Consider the following 12,307-nt stretch of genomic DNA (forward strand, 5'->3'; position numbering starts at 1 on the left):
CTCTGCCCTTTGCACTCTATATAAAGGACATGATTCTAGGATGGACTCTGGTGCAGGCACAATACGAGTCAGAAAGTGTTTTAAGATGTTTATTTTAAGAATTACAGGGAGACTGGATTGGTCCGGCGTGGTAGTTCAGCGAACAGAGACTCAGACTGACTCTGCATGGAAAGAGTGATTAGTTAGAACGTTGCCAGGAGGAACTAAGAAATGTAAGTCAAGATGCAGCTTTCTTACGGTTCCTTAAAGAGAAGAGAGGACGGGTAGAAGGGTTGATGAGTCCACAGGGATTGAGTTTGGCAGAGATGGCGTAATGGCTCGAAAGTTCCAGAGGGTGGACAGGCCGGGGAACATTCAAGGAAAATCTTAACCTTTAAGCACAAAGCTCAGAAGCTATGGAGCTAGCAGGTAGGTTACCACTATGTGGTATTTTAACAGACTGCCGTTTGTCCCAGGGAATCCACGCCTCTAAATACCGCTCCCTGATTGCATCCAGTTGGAACCAGCTGGAGGCTCGCCTGGGCTAAAGTTTCTCTAAGGAGAAAAAAAATGTAAGAAACCCTAACACAGCTCAGCACTTGACCCTTTGGACCCAACAATAAGCTACTGGAACCTGAATTTCCCTGAAGGTGTAATCCCAAGGGATAAATAAAGTTAAGTCTAAGTCTAAGTCAAAATAATTAATAAAATCATATATTATGATTTCTTGGTTGAATGTTTAATTTCCCCTTAAAGTCTAACCTTAAAAGTAGACAAGGTGTCTGCCTCACTGAAATATAACTGGTAGTTGGTTCCACAGGAGAGGATCCTGAGAACCTAAAGATCTGCCTCCCATTCTACTTATAGAAATTATAGGAGTCACTAACCTTCCAACTAGACTTGGACAAAAGGTTTGCAGGTCTGGCACAATTAGGGACAGAACAAACAATATGTCTTTTGATGATGATGATTGATGATCATTCTGGAGATCTGGGAGTTTGTCTGGATCTCCATTTTTGTTGCCTCTTCGACGTGCACCCAGGCAGCCTCATGGGGGGAAAAAAGAGAATCCTGTGTGTTCCTTGGTTTTCTTGTCCTCACAAAGAGGGGACTGGCAAGTCACACCTCTGTGGGAGCCCCCCCCCAATTTCAAAAGTGAATTTCAGGCACTGGCCTTACTCTTTTGGACAGGTTATAAGAAAGGTAGAGCCCAAATATGGCCAAGCTAGAGCCAAGGCAAAATGTTTGTCTGGACTGAATTTTCTGAACATCAGGCTGTTACGCTCTACCTCCTCCTACTTCTGTACTCACCCAGCGACTAAGCAAACATCACTTTGTTTTAAAATACAAGGTTTATCAAAAAGGAAAGTGTTTTTTAATGTTATGGTGATAAAATGTATGTTGCTAAAGACAGAGCAATCCTCAAAGTAAATCTCACACATGCACCAAAAGACTCAAGACTGTGATGAGCAACCCATAAACCCAAAACGTACAGTTAGAGCTCCCATTAAATAATTAAATACAGCCTACATCAAGTCAGAGTTCCTTGTGCAATTATTTATTTGCTGCAAATGGCCTTATTCCCCCTGCATTGACCTGATACAATTTTATTTAACTTTAATCATTTCAATGAAGCATTGTGAATGAACATAACTTTATTCTGTAGCTGCATTCTCTGAGTTGCATTCTCAGAGAAAATTAAAAATCCTCTTGAAATAAAGATTACCTGGAGGTAGAGCACTGATAAAGAAAGAAGAGAAAGAGGAATTACATGAAAGCAGGGAGACTGAGGAGGTCTGCTGCAGAGAGACAATTGCAAGTGTTTCGGTCTTGTCAGAAGTGATCAATGTCTGTGAGTTAGCACGGAAAGGCATAGAGGGAAAGCTGGAGCTCTATTGTCTAGACTGGTGACTGACATCTCAGGTCTCTTGCCTATGCAGTGGTCTGAGTGCCAGCCAATCGTAAGAGTTGTAAATAAGATTAAATTTACTGCAACACTAGGGACAGATGGCCCTGCCTGTCCTCTGGAAAAGCAGGCATGGGTGCTAGAAGAGATATATCAGGGAATATGAACGAAAGAAAAGGCATACTGCAAGGGATTTTTTTTTTCTCTAACTCCTACAGTTAAGCTCCTTGGGCAGCTGTTCATGCAAAAGAGGTCAAGTTAGAAAAGGTTGCAACTCCACAGTCTAACCACAGTGTAAAATGTCAAGCTTGAGTAGAATGAAGGCTGATTAGAATAATAACAGTGTTGGTATTATGCTCAGTGTGGGAGGCCTTGTCTCTCCTCATACTCTGAATTTGCAACAAACCATAGCACATCGGAAACCCACTGGGGTTACAGCAAGATAACAGTTTACTCCAACTTATGCCTGCTGGGCAATATAACAAACCCAGGCAGGCTTACACAATACAAGGTGACTCTGAAGCAAGGTAATGAGATACTTAGATATACTTCCGGCGCTGTAGGAGATGTCAGCCTCTCTAGTAGCTCTCTAGTTTCTGCTCTTTGTTCGCTCTTCTTTAATTTTTTTCATCTCTTTTGTACCTTTTACTCTACTGTTTTTTAACTGTGGGACAATTTTATCTTTTTATTGAACATGCAACACGGAACTGGTTTCCTTACGGACAAGGGGTATCCACGGCTAATGAAAATCTGTGCTACTGAACTGGGGGAACCACTACAATTGGTCTTCAACCTTAGCGTGCAGCCAGGGAAAGTGCCTACCCTATGGAAGACATCCCGCATCACACCGGTTCCTAAAAAGACCCGGCCCAGTGAGGCGAATGATTTCCGGCAATGGAGTGGATCTTGAAGACAATGGAGTGGATCTTGAAGACAATGGAGTGGATCTTCCTCAGCCTCCTCAGACCTCAAGTATAACATGCTCTGGACCGCCTGCAGTTAAAATATTAGCCAGGTGTAGGAGTAGAGGACCCTATCCTCCACCTAGTCTACTCCCACCTGGATAAGGGAAGTACCACAGCAAGGATTTGATTCCTGGACTTCAAAAGGTTTCAACCCAGCTTCTCTTGGTAAGTTTGCCTCCTTCACGCGACTCAGCCTGTCAATCACCTGTACTACAAATGTGACAACAGTCCCTGTCACCTCAAAACGTAGCTTTGGCGCGCCCAGAGCTCTCCTATACTTCTCTGTTGCAGAGGAGCTACTGAACATGTACAACTTTTTACGACAGTCAATGAGCAAACATTTTTGCACCCAAGAGCAGAAATACGTCACCAATCCAACATAAAATTAAATTTCGCTTTACTCATCATTAAAGATTAAATATATTTTTGCATATCTAAAAAAAATTTCAATATATTTTTAAATATTTTAATTTTATAATTTAATTTTAATTTTCAGTTTCTTTTATATGCCTAAGTTAAGATTATTGGGCTGGTGGGGGGGGGCACCCTAGTGCCCTCTATTTTCTAGGCGCCACTGGTTATAGTTACTTGGCAAATTCCATTACAGGGAAGTTTATTCTCAATTATTTCAATGCGTCTTAAAGGCTTCAAACCCAAAATGATCCTCATGTATATATCTAGTGACAAAAACCTGTGGAGCATAACTTCTAGCACCCTCAAAGGTATTTAAAACTTGGTAATCTTTTCACATTCTGTATTATTACAATTTTAATTCCCAATCTGTATAATTTATGGGATACATCAGTTGAAAGTAATGCTGAATAATAAACTTAAATGAAAATGTTTTAGAAATTCATTCACTAATAAAAAGCCCCTTATGCTGCAGTTCTGGGTGGATGTGATCTTTAGGGCTAACTAACATTTAATTGAAAGCATGAGTGAACATTAATTTTAAGGTTTAGCCTATGATTCTCTCTAGGAGATAGGTTTCAACTTAAATTTGACATTCTAACAGATGGATAATTTATTGGGGGACAAATGTTGCCTTTCAAAATGAATATCTGCAGATTTTTGTCCCCTTGGAAAGACTCCTAACTTATTTGTGAATGTAACTAGATGAATGTGGTTATGGTTTGAAGCACTAATCATTATAAAGTCAGTCTATTTTGTCCAGCTGTGATATAAATCTGTCTGTTTAAATTGTCTGTTTAATGTTGGGATTCTGCTGGAGTAATAAATGTCTCATCTAGGTTTTCTTAAAGCGTTACATGATGACAGCTGTATCTACAGATCTACTCTGATGAGCTTTTCACTCCCATAGTAAGAAACCACATGTTTCACTGTGAGAGTGGGATTTCAAGGGTGACATGCGGGTTATCGTTTTCAAAACCACATATCTCTTAGCCAGTAAGGCAAAAAGTAGGATTTTCTGCAAAATGTGTGATATTTGAAAAATTGAAGTGCTATCAATGTTATAGCAATGTACAGTTAATAAAAATAAACCTAGCCATTGAGTCTGCAAGATCCATTGACTAGAAAGGGGTGTTTTGTTCTCGGTGTCCAGAGATAGCGTTTTTTTTACGGTACATGTGAAGGGCTGAATTTAACTATTTAAAGGGATCCCACAACATGACTCATTTGGACTGTGCTGTTATAAAGGCCATCTGGTTCAATGGTACTGAACTTTTGTTTTTATAGAAAGATGGTTTTACTTCAAAATCGTAGTAGAAACTCGATGTATAAATCCCCATGGTTCAGGTGAATGTGTCTTTTAGGCCGTAGGTCTTCAACATGGGGTCCGCCACCCCTAAGGTGTCAACGGAAGTACTGAATGGGGGTCGCGAAAGTCTTTTTTATATTCCCCCCTGCAATTTATTCAACTAATTGAAATGTCTGCAAATACATATTATTATGAATTCAACACACTGTAGTAAACAGATAAATGGAGGGAGAGGATGTCTTTCAGTAATCAATGCACACATTCAGTGACACACAGGAGCTCTTTCAAGCTGGGCACCGTTTCATTCACAACACCTGACCCATCAATGAGGAATTAAAATCAGAAATACTTTAATAATGTCACAGTCTTGGTTCTGTTATGTTTTCTTTTGAATATTCAGTTTTACTTTGCTCCATGTGTTATTGGTTTGATTCCTATTTTGTTGTGTTTTCTGGTTATATTTCAGCTCTGAGGTCTTTATTTGTTGCCCTCTTGTGTTGGTCTCCTTTTCCCTAGCTCCTTTCTAGACTCCTCTCTTCACACCTGCTCCCAATCAGCTCGTTAGTCCTCTCTTTGTTCAGTTAGCCTTAAATACTCTCCTTGTTCAGTTCCTCAGAGCCGATTCCTCGTCAAACTTCGTCTAACTCGAGATAACTCGTCTTACTTCATGATTGTTTTCCCCTGATGTCACCATGGTTCTGGTTTGTTTAACTTTTTTCATGTTGGATTTTTGGTATCCCGCCTCGGTTACCTGTGTTTATTTCATTAAATCTACAAAATCTCACCTCTGCCTCCCCTGCCTCTGCATTTGGGTCCTCTAACCTCAACCAAACCATGACAAATAATCCCAGGATGAAATTACTTTCGTTATATTACTCCATCTGTAATAGAGTGACTATAGGACCGGTTTGATATAAAACAATTTAATAAAATATATGTAATTAGGGGGTCCCCGCTCCATCTTGCCATCAGTTTGTTGGTCCTTAGCCTGGAAAACGTTGAAACCTCCTGTTTTAGGCAATGAGCTTGTGAACGAGGCGCTGTTCGTGGTACTGAAATGCCTTCCACGGTAACGCAGCTGAAAGGTCACACCTAATCCATGGGAATCCATGAAGCGCTTTGAGTGCTTTCTGATTTAACCCAATTGTTAAGACAAGACATAACTTGACAAACTTTATTTGATCTACATAAATAGCATACGGAGCTTAACGGCCAAAGGGATTGACGTTGGAGCTGCAGTACGGGCTGCCTTCTCCTGTCGGCACAGTGTAGGAGCCGTGACGCGTTTACATCACCAATGTAAATGAGCCTCAGCTCCTCTTCCTCCTCCTACTCTTCCTCCATCAGCCCCTCTCTCTCTCTCAAACACACAGACACACGCACACACTGCCGCCGCAGCCTTTTCAGGGCGGCAGAAAGCAGCGCTGGTCCGTCCACACTTAGAGTTCCCGTGTTTATGTGTGACTTAGACATCTTACATAACAGCAACTGTGATAAATACTAAAAAAAAAAAGCCCATCAGTCGTTCACATGCAGGACAGCAAGCCTTGCAAAGAGCTACCGGAGACACTGAGGCTGCCGCTGCTGAAGGTAAGCCGAGCAGCTGAATAGCCTCTTTAATGGTGGAGGCGCTTTGAAAGGGGGGTTTAAGATGGAAGACCTCGGCTTCTTTAACGCTTCATGCGTCTTCGCTTCATCAGGCGATGCGTTTGTTTGCGGCGCGTTTCGTCAGATCTTAATCAGAATCAACGCGTTTGGTTTCGGAGATGACTTCGGCCTGTTTGATTGGCGATTAAAACAGGAGTTAAAGGTAACTTAGATATCCGGACTCTATCAGGGTACAAACTGTTGCTTCGGTAGAGGCTGGTGCATCCAGGCGCAGCGCCGCTGCTGCTGCCGGAGGAGCTCCGCTTAGGAAAAGTGGATGTGAAGGACATAACGACGTGTGACGGCCACCAGCCCGATCAGCGGGTGTTCACCTCCCTGCTCCTCTCCTCTCGGTGTCAGCCTGCATGAAATCACTAGTTCTGATGGAGCCTCATCCGTTCAGGGTGCTTTTGTTGCCCATCGCTCTTCTATCCATCGCTGCTGGGATGAGAGTTGATCTGCTGGCGTCTGTGATAATCCTCCTTTCATAAGCGCCCATAATGCTCACAGCTTTGATCCCTGCAGGGTGTTTTTCTCTCCCTCTGATGACCAGGATTCAGGCTGTTTGCGGATCATCACGCATATTATTCTCGCACGGCATCACCTCATATTGACATGTGTCACAAAGGAAACACAAAGCAGGTCAAGTTGAAAGGCTTTCACTGGACCTCACCTCATAGAAGCAGCAGAAATCCTGGTTTCACCTTTTTTTTTATTATTATTATTGTTTCATGAACAAATAGCTAATCCAGGATCATTCTGATGTTTATTTGTTGAGATATAACATTGTGAATAATAAACCCCCCTAATTTGCTACCAAAACAGCAGCCTAATGTGGTGCCACATAGACAGAGGTGTCAAGTAACGAAGTACAAATACTACCTTGCCGTACTTAAGTACAGTTTTTAGGTATCTATACTTTACTCCATTACTTATTTTTCGTCCTATTTCTGACTTCAACTCATTACATTTTCACACAAGTATCTGTATTTCTATTCCTTACATTTTTAAAAGAAACGTTACTCGTTACTCTTGGCTTCAGTTTAATGTTTATAAATATTTATTTCACATCATGTGCGCCATCCAATGCAGATCATTGGTGCCATCCACATCTAGTGAAAACTAGTGTAACTGGATGAGTCATATAAGGCAAACACTCATTGGTTAGCTAAAGGAAATAATCTGAAACAAGCAGGTGTTCTTCAAACTGTAAACGTGAATTGTCTCTGCCATGCTACAATGTAGGATTCAGAAAAAGATGTTGAAATGCTTGGCTAGAGCGTATCGGGAGTTGGAGACTAACAAGACCGCCCTCATCCTTGGCCCTACCTCAAAAAATTCGAAATAGTCGAAAAACTGAGCTTTCTATTCATATGGCGGTGTCTGGCTGTTTTTTTTTTTTAAGTCACTCCATACTTTTATGCTTTAAGTAGTTTTTGCAGCACATACTTTTTCACTTTAACTTGAGTAAAGAGGTCAAATTGATGCTTCAACTTTTACCAGAGTGTTTTTAAACTGCAGTATCTATACTTCTACTTAACTTAAGTAACAAATGTGAATACTTTTGACACCACTGCACATAGAGCACAGTGACTGACACTACACTCTATGGCACAAATGTTTTTAAGAGTGGTTCCTGCAGAACAGCTGAACATAAAGGTCAGCCCCCAAACCAAGTGGGCTTTTACTGCCTTAAAACAGCTCTAATCATGAAAACGCTACAGATTTATACAAATGCCATGTTATGATCCGTTAATGTTCATATGATCCTTTCATAAGCTCACAAGAAAGAAAGCTGTGTCCTAGGATGCCCTTATGAATCAGGCAGGGGGAGGCCAAAAAAACAGTGGAAAAAAACATCACAGTTGGATTATATCTCCAACCACATGTAGCTGTTGCTGAACTGCAGAGCTGCAACTTCAGTGCCTAAAGGGGCATTATCACAGCTCCGCTCTGCTAGACTTTATAACCATCACTGCTCCTAACATTCTCAATAAGGCTTATAGATCCCTGCAGGTTTTTAAAGCTTTTCAGAAAGACTTTTTTACATTTTTTTATACAGAATTATAAAAACATTTGGTAAATGAAGGCTCACAGTTTTTAATTGCATTTAACCTGAGTATGCCATTTGATAACTCGAAAATATATTTGGAATAAAAGGATTCCTCTATTCCATGAGACTCACCATTGCAGACAAGGAACCCCCAATAGTACTTTGGTTTTGAACACTTTCCTGACCTACACATTATAACATTTTACAGCTTGTTGATATTCTTTTAAACTAACTACTAAAGAGTTAGGTAGTCTTAATCACTTTACCTGTTAATGTTCATAATGTTATCCCTCATTGGCATGTATATATTATTTTCCCTTAGGTTTTCCTTTTATTATATGTTTTTAGGATTTTAGGATCGTCAACCTAATTTGTATCTTTTTTTTCTATATCTTTCAGGATCTTTATGGATCACCCTTTTTTCCTACTGATCCCTTTATTCCACTGCTGCTGTTGTTGGCAGAAGCATGGACCAATATAGCTACAGGTGCTGCAATGTTCTTTTAAACTTCGGAGCCTTCTACATATCTTCAAAGTCACAATTAATTTAATGACCTTTCATTGAAGTGAGAGGCAGTATACTGCAGATATGGTGGTTCCCCTCAGCAAGCTTCACTGCCTCTTGAAGAGAGCTCAGATGGTGCTACTCTGCCTGGGCATCGCCTATCTGATGGCAGGCAGCATCCTGCTCTTGCAGCGCTCCACCATCAGGGCGCCTCAGCCAAACCTCCCCAGCCTGCCGCCCCTGCTATCTCTTGTCGCACCTCCTCCTGCCCTCGGTAGGGCAGGCATGGGTATGAGAGCACGTTCCAGATGGGCCGCCGTTCAGACCATATCTGGCGGAGGAGCCAAAGCATCTCAAAGCTGGCCAAGTTCCCGCAGCCTGAGGGTCCAGCATTTACACCGCCGCTGGTTTCACAGCCTACTGCCAGAGAGTCCAGAGCAGAAAGTCTCTCAGCACAGGAACAGCAGACACAAAGGTAAGGATATACTGCAAGCTGAGAGAGTTCGGCTTAAAACATGTCTTGTTGCAACTTCTGTGAAAATATTTGAAATGGAAACTTTAAATTGTCACTGTTTTTTTTTTAAGAGTTACCTCCCAATTCAGCAAATTTTACACCACTTTAGGGACATTCAAGATTAAAGATTTCTTTAATTGTCACCCAGCCTGCAGCGGCACTCCAGTAGGGTGAAATTTCAGTTGCGGCACAGCTCATCTAAGCATAGAAAAACACACATAGAATATACAGATACGGGAGGAAGGGACATCTGAGGCCTTGCTGCCGTAAAAAGGGGCTGCCCCCTTATAGTAGGAAGATGCTGGTGAAGGTTCTCAGTCATCCAGGCCATAGTCATTCCGGAAAAATTAAAAACAATCAACTGGACTTGGTTTCCAAGTTAAAATTTGGAAAACAAGTCCAGTGGATTGTTTTTAATTTTTTCGGAATTTATGTTAGGAAAAAAGGGATTACAATAGGTGAGGACAGGGAAAAAAAAATCAGATTTCATAGTTTATCCTTAGCAGGATACAGTTTGAGATTCCAAAAAAAAAACCCTAATCAAAACCCCATTGCAAAAGCCAACACAGATAACGTGACATCTTGCTGGATGAAAGGTATGGAAGGATGACAGGTGCGTGAATCATATGTGAGCAGTGTTTGTGCAAAGTAAGTCCATGAAACCCTGGGTCCTTGACAGATGTAACAATTCGTCATCCGACCAACAAGGTGGCTTCACAGATGTTTCAGGATTTAAAACTTAATAGATTCAAACAGAGATAAAACTTTTTTGGGCAAAAGTCAGACACAAAATCTTAAAGCTCAAACTTGTTTATACCAACTGAGGTTGTTTTTGATCATAACCCTCAAATAAAAATGTAAGTTGTGGTCAGAAAAAGAGTTTATCCTTAGTGTCTATTTTGGTTACCAAATACATCTTTCATTGAAAGTAAAATAAAAGTAAAAAAATGAAAGAACTTACGGTGTAAATGAATGTGGAGCTGACCTAGTTCTGCCGTAGAAGTAAACATCAAGCAGTTAGTGGGGAAAATCATTTTAAAAACATGTAACTGACTGATAACCTTTAGGCGAACACAACATGATTGATTTCTCAATAAGAAAAAACTAAACAAAAAGGGGGGGGGGGTTGGTCGACCTATGTTTGAAAAACACTGCTGACCCGCTATTTTAAGTGGGAAGGTGGCTTTATAAAGTTAAATCCAGTCATGTTGCACACGTGGTTCTGCCCCTCATTCAGTCCTTCAGTGTGACTTCATTCAGTTCCACGTTGTTGTTTTTTTTATTTTTTTTTTTTAAATAAACCCACACAGATCTACATCTTCTATCTGACATATGGCTGCTGTGAGGAAACAGGAAAAGTGTGTATTTCAATCCACCAAAAAAAAAAAAAAACTCAACAAAATCCTCAAAAAAATAAAGCTTAAAAATGTAGTCATCGGGTCACAAAAGAGATCAAATGAATTTTCCTCTACCAAAATAGAATTCTAGAATATTAAGGACCCAGAAGGTTCCTAAACAGAACAGAAATAACAGAATATCAATACTAACTAAGAGCCAAATGATCTTCTTCCATTTATCCATCAGGGTCTGGGTCCCTGGTGCCTATCACAAGCAGTCTTTGGGCAAAGGGTGGTGTTTACACCTTGGACAGGTCCCCAGTCCATCTAAGGATAGCAAAGAAAAACAACTATGGACACACACCTAAGAGCAGTAAAGAATCCCTAATCAACCGACACCAGAGAACAGGGAGAGGATGCACCCAAGCATGCACAGGGAGCAAAGTCCAAGCAGAAAGACCCGAGGCTGGCATTCAAGCTTAGGACCTTCTTACTGCAAGGATAAAGTATGAAAAAAAAGAAAAATAAACAGGATACATTTAAAAACAAAAGTGTGCTATTATGTGCATGCTTCAACAAAAATATCAATGTTATATTAAATTCATTAATGAATTACATTTTTAAACATTTTTAATTTATTTTAACAAATAATAAAGTGAAAGTGTCTGATTCCGTCTCAGCTGTAGAAGGCTGAACCGTATTTCTCATGAGTTATGTGAAAAAATACAAACACATATACAAGCATATTATATTTTCAGTACCTTCTTATCTCAGATAGCCAGAAGCTAAGGAATTATATTCAATACAATGCTTGCAGAGCACTTACATTCAACATGTATGAAAGAGAAAACCCAGAAGAGTCTGAGAGGCTTCATTATACTTTCATGTGACATTTTACATGTGGGTGCCCCAGATATCGTAGACGACAGCTCAGCGGTCCTCTCAAAACCAGAGGAAGAAAGGGCTCAGTGAGCCAAAGTAGTACAGGAATAAGAACTGGATACCAATGAGGATTAAAGCAATATTAGTTCCAGCTTGTGCTCTTTATCAAAACTTAGTGTTATTTAGATTTGCTACAATAGTCATCTGTGCTTATCACTACAATTTTGCTAAAATGATGCCTGCAATGGAGTTAGTTCTAATGCAGGATTTGTTTTCTATGTGAGTCTTTAAAACATGGAAAATACAGCAGGAAGATATTATACCAGCTGTAACAGCTGCTGTTTAAGAGGGATTACATTACATAGAAATAAATGGTGCCTCATGTCCGATAATTATTCAGTTTTAAGGCCAAGGGAGATTTATTTGTGGTGTTGCTTATGATGGCAGGCTATAATGAAAAACATTTAACAGTTTTAGTTAAATAATCTCATTTCCAAAGTGTTAAAATGGTAAATATAATCAGATTTAAATCCAAATAGCAAAAATCCCTAAAAGTGTACATAATAAAATCATAGTCTTTTTGTTTTTAAAAGGTAGAAATCATTTTAAAGTACATTGTCTGTGCAGTAAGTGGGCATGTTGCAGGAGGAACGAATAAGACATATAAAACAGCTTCTGTCCGTGGTGTTAAAATAAGCAAATTGCATTTGCTACTATGTTTAGAAATGGCGGTAAAGAAAGAAATGGTTTAAAGACATTGAGTTGTAGACAGTAGTTCTTCTCCAAATGATGAAAATAA

General features: G+C 40.1%; 1 protein-coding gene across 1 annotated transcript in view; it reads left to right on the top strand.

Annotated features, from left to right (window-relative positions):
* Nucleotides 1-5,958: 5,958 nt before the first annotated feature.
* wscd1 (WSC domain containing 1) overlaps nt 5,959-12,307 on the top strand; it is a 35,972-nt gene continuing 29,623 nt past the window's right edge. The window contains exons 1-2 of the mRNA XM_015379689.1: nt 5,959-6,160; nt 8,670-9,250. Of these exons, the coding sequence (XP_015235175.1) occupies nt 8,860-9,250 (391 nt within the window). The 5' untranslated portion in view covers nt 5,959-6,160; nt 8,670-8,859. The remainder of the gene's footprint in view (nt 6,161-8,669; nt 9,251-12,307) is intronic.

This window comes from Cyprinodon variegatus, unplaced genomic scaffold (assembly GCF_000732505.1).
Source record: "Cyprinodon variegatus isolate N-32 unplaced genomic scaffold, C_variegatus-1.0 Scaffold198, whole genome shotgun sequence".
Taxonomy (NCBI): domain Eukaryota; kingdom Metazoa; phylum Chordata; class Actinopteri; order Cyprinodontiformes; family Cyprinodontidae; genus Cyprinodon; species Cyprinodon variegatus.